Source organism: Calypte anna, chromosome 22, assembly GCF_003957555.1.
Source record: "Calypte anna isolate BGI_N300 chromosome 22, bCalAnn1_v1.p, whole genome shotgun sequence".
NCBI lineage: Eukaryota > Metazoa > Chordata > Aves > Apodiformes > Trochilidae > Calypte > Calypte anna.
In genome coordinates, this window is record NC_044267.1 from 4,683,693 (window position 1) to 4,696,933 (window position 13,241).

The window sequence follows — 13,241 nt, forward strand, 5'->3', positions numbered from 1 at the left end:
TGCCCTGCTCCTGGTGGCAGGTGGCTGTACTGGTTTGTACTGGGTAAGACAACTTTCACTGAGCAGAAGGCTTCAGGATAACTGGAAAAAGCTCTGCCTCCTCTCTCACCTAGACTAAGGAATCTATCTCCAATTAAAGCACACAGAATAAGAAAGCAAATTAATTTATTTGAAGCCACAGAAGTATCTCCTATTCAAACCAAGAGCAGCCTAGCTTAGCTGAAAATGAGTGACAGAATTGGGTGTAGGCCATACTGGTGTTTGTGCCTTCATATTCTAACCACAGTCTGACACCTTCAAAACAGGATTATATTCCAACAGACAAAAAAATAATAAATTCTAAGCCAAACAAGATCCACATTTTCGTTCAGCTTAACAGGTAGTTGTGTAGGTCTGGGGGAAAGTCTCTTGCAGAGGTTGGAGTGGAAGTGCAGAAAGTGTCCCCACTGGTGGTGTCACACCAGGATCCAGACCAGGCAGCTCTGGTGGGGTTTGGTGACCCACCCAGGCTAAGGCAAGAGGTGGTGCTGATGGGATGTGGGTTTGGGGACAGGTCACTCCTTAAAAGGCACCACTCTAATGACATCACTTTATCCAGAGGAAGGGACAGTAATACATCCCTGATGACTTAGAAACACCTAAGTCTCATGTTCCCGTGAGTCAAGGAAGAGATACTAAGAGTAACCAGGGCAGCAAGAGTTTATCCTGATGTCACCAGTGACATCTTCCCTATCACAAAGATCCATAGGCAACACATACATAAAGTGCAGCAGGGCTGTTAATGCTCCACACTAACAGACAGCAAATTAAGATCTAAATGTGCTTTTCTTTTAGACGATTGATTTCTTTGGGTTCCAATTATCTAGCAAACACTGAAGCAAGCCATTCTGCTGCACTGTACTGATGAGGTTACATTGCCCTGTGCAGCCTCTCACATCCTGCATCCCAGTTTGCTTCGGCTGGTAAGTTTTGTGATGGCAAAGGGACAGCTTGTCAGGAAATGGTTTATTTAGTTTTTACACATTTGGTTATTAAGAAGGGGTTTGCTAGCCCACTTGGTAGACAAATAGGTGTTCCAAGCCTAGAAGCAATATCAAAAGGGCCAACTGGAATGGCAGTTATCTAACCAGAGCATTAACTAACCTGTCAGTGCTCTTAGCAAGTAATAAGGAATTGGGGAAAAATTAAACAGAAAGAAATCCTAAGCTCAGCTGCTTCCCATCACCCAGGCAGTGCACCAGGCAGCCTTTAGTCCTCCCCACCACAGAGTCTGAGCAGAACTTTCCTATAGTCTCCTGAGCAGTCTCCCTAGAAAGAAAGCAGGAATACAATTAGTTTTTCAGCTCTCTACAGGTCTGGATTCTTTCCAGCACATCATTTGTTGTAGGGTTTGTATCCTCTTCGTCAATTTAAGAATTAAGAACATTCAGGGACATTTCCAGTACATAAATGCAAAGTCTCCTTGATTACAGCTCCTCTAAAATACTCAAGAGGTGTCAAGTGGGGACCTGTCTGCTTGAAGCTGCTTAGCAAAAGCAGCTCTGTTTCTGACAGGGTGCCCTGGTTTGGGACACCTTAATGAAGCTCACCTTAATGAAGGAGTACAAGGATTTCCCATACATGGCCAGGAATTCCCTCCTGATATCCAACATATCAATTTCCGAGCGGGACACCATCACTCGGATCAGCGTGTTGTCATCTGTTCCCAAGCCCTGCAGAAATCAACCAACCATCTTCAGCTACAGATCACTTTGGACAAATTGCTGACAGGCACAGAAGTTTTATCAGCTGGCCTCCTGCAGGATCTGTTCTTAATTAGGGCACTTTTGAATTCATGGAGTGATCCACTGGCAAATTGCTCTGAGCTTCCTCAGGCCACATAAAAGCCCAGAATTTTCTTTTTTCCCTGTTAATGGTCATTTGTCTCTTTACCTAATGATGGCTGTCATGCCACTGGCATGATTGTGCAAATGTAAAAGATAAAAACCCCAGCAATATGGCACAAAAAGCTCTTTACCTTCATGGATTTATAGAGTCTCTCAGCAAAATACGCGGGTTTATTTCGCATGCACTTTACTGCGAGGGAGACAAGAACAAGAGAATTAGGGCAAAGAAAACTGAACACAAAAGTCTGCCAAACTTTTACAGCACTTCCTGACTGTTCATTGGTTAAGGATTCAGCAAGGACAATGCAGGCATCCTTAGTCACCTCCTGTAAACTGATGTCTCTGTGCCCAGTAAGATATTTTTTAAGGCTTTAATGCTCACTGACAGCAAATGTCAGCTACCAAAGCATCACCTGGGACAGCAAACAATGTCAGGAAACAGAGAGCTTTCTCACCTGATGTAGCTGCAAAGAGTAAAACATTGAGGCTTGAAAAGAAGACAAGGAGAGCTTCCTCCTGAAGCAGCCAGGGCAAGATACAGTATCTCTTAATTACTTAATGACTTTGTAGACAGAGGAACTCACCCACAGCTAACAAAGCATCTTCGAGGTCTCCAGACATCTCAGATTTAATGCTGTCTGTTATGTCCTTATTAGCAATCCCTCTGTAGGCATCAAAAACTGGGAGGAAGAGTCAGGAATAAAGAGCTTCAGGGTGAGATGCTTCAGGACGTAGAGAGTGCAAACCACCAAGGATCACTTTGCAAGATCAAGCTCCTCACATTCCACACGAAGATTATACCATTATTGTAACTTGTAAGCTAAATCAGGGCTGTCCCACCAAAATCATTCATTTTAATTATCAAGTGTCTTGCTAATTGGCCCACCACTGCTGCTAGCATTTTCAGGAACTGCTAGTTAATGATGGCAGTTTAAATGCTTAAATCTTTCCATCTCTGCCCCAACGGGAGTTACCCTTCATTATCTCATATTTACAGCCTGCAGTTCTCTCTTCTCATGTTTTTCCCAAGTTTTTTTGTTTTTTTTTTTTTGTCTCAGAAAGGAATAAAATGGCCTTAAAGAACTGAATGCAACTGGGCTGTAGGATACCTGCTGCCTCAGGAAGAGTTCCCTAGCAGTTCATGAAGAAGCTCAAAGCTCCCAAGGTCCCCAAACAAATGAAAAGATCCAGGACACTGTGGTGAGTCCTACCTCTTAGTAGGTGGCATCTGTTCCGAGTGCAGAGGATGGCCATAAACTGCACCTCATCTGTTCCCCACTTGTTCTCCCCAGCTTCATACAGGCACTTGAAGACATTGCAAACAGAGTAAGGCCCAGGTGTACATAACATGAGATTTTTACTTCCTTGGTGCTTGGGCACTGCTGGCCTGTGGCTTGTCCAGATCACAGCAAATACTAACAAAGCAGAAACTCTGTCATCTCCCCTCCCAAAGACCCATCCTGCCTAGACACCTCTCACCAGAGAGCTGCAAAGGAACCATCATCCCCATTCACTGGCTGAGAACACTGAAGAGGCTGTTCTAGGACACCCAGGACTCTATCAGAGCTACAGGCTTACTGTTCTACCTTGAAGAAAGAAAAAAAAAAAGAGATCTAGAAAAAGCAGGGGTCCACTATGCACCACATGTACCAGAAAAAACACTGCAAGGAGGGAAATTTGCACACACCTGAGCATCTTGCTGGGCAAGGGCATCATCCACATATGTTCCCTCATCTCTGTTTCCCTGCAGAGACACAAGGATGAAGAACTCAGTGCACCAGAGCAACTAATGGAAGCAAGTCCTGCAAATTCCCCAGTTAAACCAAGTGACTGGCGAGGCAGAATGGGATCCCTAAAATTGAACAGAAGCTCCAATTACAGCAAAATCTGGCTCAGAAGAGATTTATGCTTCCTTTTGAAACGAGCAGCAAACTGAGCTCATTTCAAAATGAGAACACGACCCAGAGTCAAGGCTCCTCTCCCTGCAGGAGCTGGGTGTGAAATGCAGACCAGGGGGAATGGAAGATGAGTGAAAAATGAGCCAGCCTGAAATGCCTCCTGAGGTGAGAGGCACATCCATCAGCCAGAGCCCCCCATGGCCCCCAGCCTGGACTTACTGTTGAGAGGGACACGAGGACTCTTCGGAACATGGAAGATGTGTCAGAGACAATGTCCTCCTCCAGGGAACGGCCATATTCTGGCAGGAACACACACACCACAGCTGTTAGGAAAGGGCCCACCACACCTGGACACTCCTTGTCCACAGCATTTGGCAGCCTCATGCTAGGTAAGGCTATAACTGGGCTTAGGGCTCTGAACACCACATCATATTTAGTGCTGCAGGGCAAAAATCAGGCTGCACAGCCAGGGTAAAGCTGGTAATAGATCCATGTGTGGAGAGAGATGCAGGTGACAGACATAACCACCCCATCCTGCTTTATTTACACTGCTTCAATTTCTGGGTGAAATTCTAACCCTGGAGGCTGTTAAGAGTCCTGGTGTTGACAGCTGGAGTTGCATTGGCTGATTTGTCATCTCTGAAGGCTGACAGAGCCTCCTCCTCCCTTTGCCCAGCCCCCCTGCCTTTGCAGGCAGCCCTGTACCCAGTCTGTAGCTCTCGTTAATGCGCCGAATCTCTTCATTTGAGCGAGAAGCCAGGATTTCAATCAGGCAACCTTCATCTGTTCCTCCACCCTAGGGAATTGCACAGACAAGACCCACGATTCTAATGACAACTGTCTTGATGTGTCACTAGGATATACAAGTTAATCAATATAAATTAACAGAAAATGCGTAATTATGCCAGATTACACTAAATTGGCCAGAATTTAAGAAGCGTAAAAGGAAGATTTCCAAACCTTCATGGCCCTCCTCAGTTCATGCACGTCGTACATGGTGGCAGGAGTCATCATGCCAACAATCACCCTTTCAAAATTCCCACTCAGCTCAGACTTCAAATCGTCAATCAAATCCTAGAAGACAGAGAGAAGAGCTGGGAGGAGATACAGAAAGAACTCATTCCCTCCTTTTCCTCATGCTCCAGCCCTCCTTGGAGGAATAGTTGCTCAGGTGAAGAAGTTTCCCTTGGGCCTGTTAAAGCCACAACCACAAATCTCTGCTGACCACCTACCCTGCCAATAGTGGTTTTATAGGTGATCAGAACTTGCTGACGTTGGGAAACATTTAGTTTGGTCAAGACATCGATGATGGCATCTTCATCTGTTCCTGGAAGAAACCAAGGGGAACCAGTCAGGCTGCTTGCACAAGAGCCAGACACATGCTCTGCTCTTGTGCAGGGTGTGACATTGGCCAACTTCTGTTCTTGCACAGTCTGGGTCTCAACACACCCTCTCAGCACCGTGGCAGTGCCACTCTGTAGGAGAGTCAAGAGCCTGGCTGAGGATTTGGGTTTTAGAGCCACCACTTGGACTTCCAGTTGGGCTCAAGTCTCAGCCTGGTCAAGGCACTGGACTCCTTTCAGTGCCCCTGTAGGGCAGTGTAAATGCCCAGGCTTTCCCTCTAACAAAACATTCCCAATGCTCAGGGGGAAAAAGAAGAGGGCTTAAGAGTGGAGGGAGATCAACTTACCAAATCCCTTCATGGCTTTCCTTAGTGTCTGGGCTTCTTGCTCAGCACTGAAACTCGAGACCCCTTTGACTGTTGCCTAAACCCACAAGAGAGGAGCTATGAGAGGCAGGCTCAGAGTGATCCATACATGCAGTAGAGCTGAATTTTTAAAAAATAAAATTCAAAAGGTGCAAGCACAGTGACAGCATGGAAAGTCCACCCACCAAACACGAGGGATTTTATAGCAGGTTTCCACCCTGCTCTAAAGAGAAAGTTTGTTCCAGAAGGACTTTCCAGCCACACAAGAAAGAAGCCACAGGGACACAACCAAAAGGGAAAAATATCGTCATGTTGGTGCTGATGAGTATCTGGTTTCCAATTAAATAATGGCAGGCAGCCTGATATCATTGTCTAGTCCAGATGGGGCTCCCCAGCAGTTCTTCACATAAATCATAGAAGCTCTTCCCTTCAAAGCCCTGCTCCTGCTTTCCCTAAGAGCAGCCAAGGACCATCATTTCCTAAAAACAGCACAGCAGAAAGTGCAGTGTTCTGCTCAAACCAGTGATTCACAACCAGGTTTCTCCTGCCTCCTGTCCAGTGCCATTCCTGTGGGACTTCCATGTCCCTTCCCAAGCTCTCCCTGATGCCAGGGAACTGCTGAACACAAGGGCAGTTTGGGCTTTCTGAAACAGGCAGAGGGATAACCACCATCTAGATGGCTACCTTGCAGGTAGAACCTGGAAAGAACAATACACCCAGGAAGTTTACATGGAGCAGGTAATGCCTTTGAACCAATATCTGATAGGATTTTCCATTAACTCCCCAAATGGAGAAGTGTGTGTGTGCCTGTCTGCCTCCTCTAGTACGAGGAAGCAGAGAGAAGGGATAACCTCACCTCCCATGGAGGGACAGACAGGGACAGGGTTCCTCCTGCTGGGTTCTTATCTGAGCTACACTCCCCATCTTTATCTGATCAGAGCAAGCCCTTGGCACAGCATGGTACAGCAAACACACACACTCACCATTGCTCTCCTGGCTGATCAATCTGTTATTGTCCAAGTCCCCAGGCAGTTAAGATAACTGTAATAAAAACCAGGAGGAGTGTTAGTTTTATAGCAAATAATTAATTGACTGTACCTACCCCAGACAGTTAATGGGGCTGGTCTAATTTCTCTGAGGACTGGGAACAGCTCCTGAGCAGCCCTGCTGAACACTCTGGGTCTCCAGTCCTGTACCAGATGAACAAAGTCTGCTTTGCAACAGCACAGGGCAGGGCATCCACCCTGTCTGAAAGAGGGATGTGGTTGGCAGCAGTATTTTCAGGAATTTTTTGTCCATTGCTTGTGTGACAGCCAGGCTGAGGCTATAAGGAGAAGCAGACAATGTGACCCTTGGGGAAAAAATAAATAAATACTTGATTTCCTTGCTTTGGCCTTGCCAGGTCAGAGCCCGAGGGTGAATCAGGGTGAGAGGGTGCCTGCACCCCCCTAACAGCCTTCATGGGTGCTCCCTGGGAGGCAGAGACAACACCAAGGTGTAGATGAGATTCAAAGGGTAACCTCACCCGAGGACTGGGAGAGAATTGTTTTCCCTGTTATTTAAAATCTGTATTCAGCATCTCCTCAGTTCAGTGCAATGTGTAATTCCTTGCAGGACTGCAGTTTTAACTGACTGTTAATGCTCTCAAAACCCCCCCAAAAGCCCATGTGCCATTTGCCTAGGGTTTATTTTTTTTTGCTGGTAATTTTGGTTTCATGCACAGGACCCATCCACGCACACACCTGAAGTGTTTTCCCATGTCCCTGGTCACTTGACAGGATATCAAGTACCAGGACAAGGTTCATTCCCGCAAGTCCAGCTCAGCATGAGCCAAGGTTTTCCCATTAAAGCCCTTGAACAGAAGCAGTGATGCCAGCAGCTGACATCATCTCTCCTTAATTCTTCTCTTGCTGCTATCAGTGAGCCCAGAAAGTTGTGCAAGAACAGGAGTGCCATTGCTCATGCTTCACATGACTCTTAAACCCCAGAATTCCTGTGCACAGGCACTCCCCAGAGCTCTCCAGGTCATCTCTCCCTTTTTACACTGTGCAAAAAATTATTAGCACTGAGTCTGCTTCCTTTCCTTTCATTATCAGCTTCAGTAGCCAAACTCTGACCTCAGGAAAGTCATCTTTCACAGAGATAAAAAGCCAGCTTCATTTGCTTTACCCAGACACATTTCACAGATGTTTTTCCGCTGCAGTTTTACAGCTGGGTTTGTACACAGCAGCAGGAATGTTAGGGTGTTTAGCAAGTCAAATAGAGGGCAAAAGCAAGGTCAATAAATAAGGGAAAGGAGGCTGGAGGCAGAAAAATTCCGAGTGCAAATAAGCTGGCAGAAAGAACCCAAAACATGAGGGAAGGATGCATGTACTGGATTCAGGGCAAATGCTCCTGCAGTATCAGGTTACAACAGAAATGTCACCCTGTGTGTTGACTGTAAGATTCCAGTTTCTTCATCCAGTTTAAATGTCACTGGGAAAATACAGACTAGAGCACTGCAAAGGGCAGTGCTGTCACCCCCACTGTAAATGCTGCCTCAGAACCCCAGAACATCAGGTTGGAAGGGACCTCAAGGATCACCCAGTCCAACACTTCCAATATTATTGTTTAGCTGAGGTGCCTCAGCACCCTGGTGAGCTGGGGTGTAAAACCTCTTCTCCTGGGAGCCCATTCTAATACCTGACTGCCTTGTTTCCTTCCCATTGTGTTTCTGGGTGTGTGGTGTCAGAAGAAATGAGCAACTGCATTTGAGGTTGGAGTGCTTGGCAGCTCGCTGGTCCCTGCAGCCCTCTCACTCCCTTGGACAGGGGAAGGCGTCTCCACAAATTGCTCAAGCTGGGCCAGGAGATGAATAAAACTCTCCTGGCCACTCCCGTTGGTAGTACAGAGAGAAAGGGATTGCTCAGTCAGATCTGTCACTGCTCTGTAGCTTAACACAATTCCTGGCCCGCAGCTCAAACGGGGCAAAGGAGCTTCAGGAGAGGAGCAGCACACTGGTGTTCTGAAGGATTAAAACTACGTTTGCCAGAAAGTCAGCTCGCAGACGTTAAGGTGCCCTGGCTGATCCCTGACCTGATGTTATTTGTTTTATCCCAGAATAAAGCCCAGAGTTTGCTGGTAGAGCAGACCTGGCCAGGTGGCAGAGTGCAGGCACACGAGGCACCTCTCCCATTATTCAAATTTTTCCCATGGATGACCTTTTCCTGGAAGGCTTTATCAGCTAATCAGATCTAAAAGCTGGATCCAGAATAAAGTTAATTTATCAGAAAACAGCCCAAAATCCCATGTATGCTGTCCTGTTCAAATCTTGCTCTGAGACACTCCCCTGACTGTGCACAGAGCAAACGCAGCTCCCCAGCAAGCAAAGCTCCCAACAGCTTTACAGGAGATCAACAGAGGGCTTTTTTCTCCCCAAGTTCTAGGTCATCCCCATGTTTCCAGTCGGCTTTTTTCTCCCCAAGTTCAAGGTCATCCCCATGTTTCCAGTCCTACCTCCAGGATCTGGAGTGAAAAACAAACATTTTGAGACGCATCCCCTTGTGAGGCAAACGCTGGACTTGTTTGACTTGTTTTTTTCATCGAGTCCCCGTTTACACAGACATTATTACAGGAACACAAACCCACACCCTGCTCCTGATCAACTTTTCCAGTGTGCCCACAGCAGCTGCTGACTGCTCCTGACCCCAGCCCAGCTTTGCAGCTCAGGCCAGGATCTCCCCAGCACCTCCCACATGATGACCTTTGCCTGCCCACTCTCCCTCAAAGGGAATACAAATATAACTCCGAGTTAGCAGAACTCTGTACGCCTGGTTTCAAGCCGTGCACCCCCCCCGGCTCCGCACCCCGGCCCCGCTCCAGCATCCAACCCCGGGGAGGCTCCAGCTTGGGCACGGCACAAGGAGGAAGCAAACCCAGCGCTCCGGGTGCTTGGGAAGAGTCAGCCATCTTCTAGCTTCCCCCAACCTCCTCTCTGCCCTTCCTCACCCCCAGCCTGTGCCTCCCGGGGCTGTCCCAGTGCCCCAAATCCTAGGCACTGTGGTCCCAGTCGGGGGCTGCCCAGACAAGGGCTGTCCCGCTCCGGTCGGGCAAGCAGATATGGGTGCTCGGCACCTTCCCAGGCACCTCTAGCCAGGCAGCCGCTTTCCCCCTGCCAAAGGGGACCCCCAGGTAGCTCGGCACTCACCTGCGGTCCCGGTGGGTGCCTTGGCAGGGATGGGGACAGCTCCGGTCTCTGCTCTGGATGGAAAAGTCCCCGCCCTGCGCGGGGTGGGAGCGGCCACCGCAGAGCCGGGATCCTGGCACCCCTGCCAGGAAGGCGAATCCAGCCCTGGTCTCCTCCTCTGCCCTTCCCTAAACAGTTGGTTGTCACCCAGAGCAGGCAGAGGTTCCTGGGGAGCCTGAGTCACGTTTAGGAACTGCACATTTGGGGTTATAGAGAGGCTTTTGTGAGTAAAGGTCTTGGCCGGCTCAGGCGGCTGCTGAGCTCCCAGCAGTGCCTCTGGAAAGCTTCGGGTTTCTCTGGCAGCAGCCTGAGCACAGCCCGGTGTCTGTTTGTCTGTCTGTCTGTCTGAGGCCTCTGAAGGGGTTTACCCAAGGGGGGAGCGAGGGGGACGGCGGTGTGGAGCACACAGGCAGTGGCAGTCTTGAGCCAGAGGTTCTGTTCCTCCCCAAGTTGTTTCTGGGGTTTTCTCACCCATTTTGTGTCTCCTTTAATCCTCTTCAGGTCTTCCGTGTCATTCCCCCTTTCCATCACAAACAGCCGTGGTTTCTGTACCAGTGATTATTTTCATGCAGGTGATTGCCCTAATAAATGGCACCACCCTAAAGTTAAAACCCTCCAGAGGAAGGGACTTGGGTTTTACCCCGAGGGAAATCAACCTCACAATAATACATGTTTTGCCTTCACTGTGTTTATCCCCAGGGACTCTGGTCCCCTCTGATGCCAAAAGCACAGTTATTAGAACACGTTCATCAACCCTCCCAGGTTCTTATTTTCCAGCTCATACAACAGTGACAGCTCAACCCAGTGCCTTTTTGCACATGCTCTTTTGCTGGAAGAGACCTAAATTTAGCAGCTGGGATGAAGGCAGTGCTCCAGTGAGACTGTGAGTCTGTGCAGACAGCTTATTATAGCTGCCACATCAGCTCAGCCTCCCAAAAACAACCCCAGGGAGACCACCATCTCCTCCCTTCCAAGGAAGGGAGACACTGAGCAGAGGGATTTAAGCCACTGGCACTTTCCTTTTCCTTTGCAAAATCTCTTTATCCTTGCAAAATCTGGCACTTTACCCTGACCAGGATTCAGTGTGGACTTGTGCATTTTATCAACAGTAACTGAAGAAAACCTCTTCTCTTTCCTCCATCTGTTATGGTTTCTATTCCCATCCCTTCCTCTCACGTCAGCACTCTCCTGCTCTGGGCCCATACCCACTCACTTCAATCCCCTGGCAGGACAACTCCTGTGTTTCTCCATCTTACATTGCCTCTGGTTTTTTTAGCCTGTGTATTTATTTTCAAAAGCTTCATTCTTCACTTTGCTTTCCAGCCTCTTCAACCCTGAGGAATGGATGGCTCTGAGACTTCAGTCAGTGGTATATGTAGCAGACCATGAGTTATGGTCTACTTTGGAACTATTATTTATCCTTTAAATATTGCACCAATCCTGCAATGCTTTGCATAACACAACCTGCTCCTTTACCCTGGGGAAGGCTTCAAGCAGAGAGGAATACTTGAAGATGTAAAGTGTTTGTGTGGATGTTTTTGGGCACCCAGATTGAGTCCTTTAAGTGTAGTCCATTCAAAAGCCAGATCCTGGCCCAACACACAGCTGAGCCCCCTATAATCTTGGCTGGGTATGGATGCAGGCTCCTTAGCCATCCAATTCAATCATGATTAGTTGGACCAGAAAGCAAAAAAAATTACAAAGTACAAAAGCATCTGAGCACACTGAGAGTTTCAGCTGAGCTTCTCTGGAAGGGCAATGGTTGTCTGCACCTTGTTTTACCCTGCTGCAGGAGCTGCTTCCTTCTGGAAGGTGAGGGGTGGTTGCTGATGGAGAAACATCCTGTATTAAGTTCAGGAGACAAAGCTTTGTATCCCTGGGAGCCCTTTGTCTAGGGCCTACTCAGCTGGCAGCACATTGTCTTCAGTTGTTAAAGGATGGGAAGGCTGCAGCTAACAAATATCTCCAGCCTGAAGCACTCTCTGGCACCACTTTGCTGTCCTCACATCAAAAGAGGGACAGTAATGGACAAGTCCCCAGCTCCTTTCAGTGCACTGAGTGCCCAAGTACCTGTTTGTCCCATTGCCCATTTAACCCTCCCTGTTAGAAAGCTCTCCAGCTCCTCAGACTTTGCTCCAATGCAGGAGTAGGAATACCTGCTCTGTATTCCCACTCCATCCTGCTGTCCTCCTGTCTCTACAAAAGACATAATAACATTTGAAGGGCAGAGAAAGACAGGGCAGGGTGCATTAAATAAATAAATGGAGCTGAAGCATCCAGCCAGCCTGTCAGGAGGTATTTATTTTAGGTCTCATGATGAGAACAGAGCTGAACCTCTCAGAAAATGGCAGCATTTCTGTTTTTGCCCTAAGGACCTGGCCTTTTAAGTTTCCATCTCAAAGAGTAGAGGAGCCCCGTGCTGGGAGGATTTTCAGTGTTATTTGATTAGCAGGCCCCTGCCTTTAGCTTTAGAGAAACAGAGAAACAGAGAAACAGCCTCCCCTCCCTCCCTGAGCTCCAAATCCTGCCACTAATGAAGCCATTAGCCAATCTCCCACAGATCTGAGTGGGAGCCAGGGTTTGGGCCTCGGGGGATTATGCAAGGGTCTGAGGAAGTTCAGAAGGGAATGCTCCTTTTTACACCCAAGCAGCAGCAGTTTGCAGGCAGCAGCCCCTGTGAAGGGGGTTGTTCAGCTGCTGGAGCAGTGGTGCGGGAGCTCTCTTGCAGTGCTGCAGCTCCGTTTCACTGCTGTCTCCATAGCAGCAGGTAGCTGAGGTTTGGGTGGAGGCTGAAAACCAGCCCTGGCTTCCCTAAAGCCCTGATTTTCATGTGCTCATAAACAATTCTCCCATTTTGCATATGAACGTCAGGTTAATAAAGAAGTTAACTGCAGATACTGGGACTGTCAGCAGAGGTGCTCAGAGCAAGGATGCCTTTACCTCCTCCATGTGAGCTCTGTGTAAGATGAAATGTCTGTGTACACAAGTTCAAAGCCTTGGTGTCAGAACACCTGGGTTTGGGGAAGATCCTACAGCCAGCCTGAAGCTTTTTTTCTTTCCCTTGAGGGAAGCCATTTTAGCACAAAGAGGGGAAGGAAGGTGACACACAGGCTCCCAGAAATAGGTAAGCAGTGTTTATTTGAGGTGGGAAAGCTGAGAGAGTCCAATTTATGTAAGAAATGTAAAGGCAGCAAAGCCTCCAGACAGGATGGGGCAGAGGAGGTGCAGGGTTGGGGCTGCCTGGGCAAACCTTTGTCTGCTGGGAAGCCAGCAGCAGTGTGTGCCCAGCACAGCCAGGATTACCCAGGATTACACCCTTGCTGGGCTTTTTTACACCAAGGCATTTTTACACCAAAGTGGGCCAGAGCACTGTAATTGCATCCACATTACAGACTGTACAAATATGATGATTTGGCCTCAAACAAACCCCTGCTATCAAGACTAATTTATATAATTTGAGCCCCAGGCCTGAGGGTGTTTGCCAGCCCCATGGAGAGATATTCAGTCAGGGGAACTCCTAATGA

The 13,241-nt window shown here is 48.1% G+C and overlaps 1 protein-coding gene across 1 annotated transcript; it reads right to left on the bottom strand.

Annotated features, from left to right (window-relative positions):
* Positions 1–148: 148 nt before the first annotated feature.
* On the bottom strand, positions 149–10,023 carry ANXA4 (annexin A4). The gene is made up of 13 exons (XM_008495527.2): positions 9,679–10,023; positions 6,476–6,533; positions 5,475–5,550; positions 5,017–5,111; positions 4,745–4,858; positions 4,490–4,580; positions 4,004–4,083; positions 3,574–3,630; positions 3,098–3,191; positions 2,471–2,566; positions 2,018–2,076; positions 1,590–1,712; positions 149–1,308 (listed from the first exon to the last, which is right to left on the bottom strand). Exons 2-13 carry the CDS (start codon positions 6,476–6,478, stop codon positions 1,249–1,251), a joined length of 948 nt encoding a protein of 315 aa, XP_008493749.2. The 5' UTR covers positions 6,479–6,533; positions 9,679–10,023; the 3' UTR covers positions 149–1,248.
* Between the last annotated feature and the right edge of the window lie 3,218 nt (positions 10,024–13,241).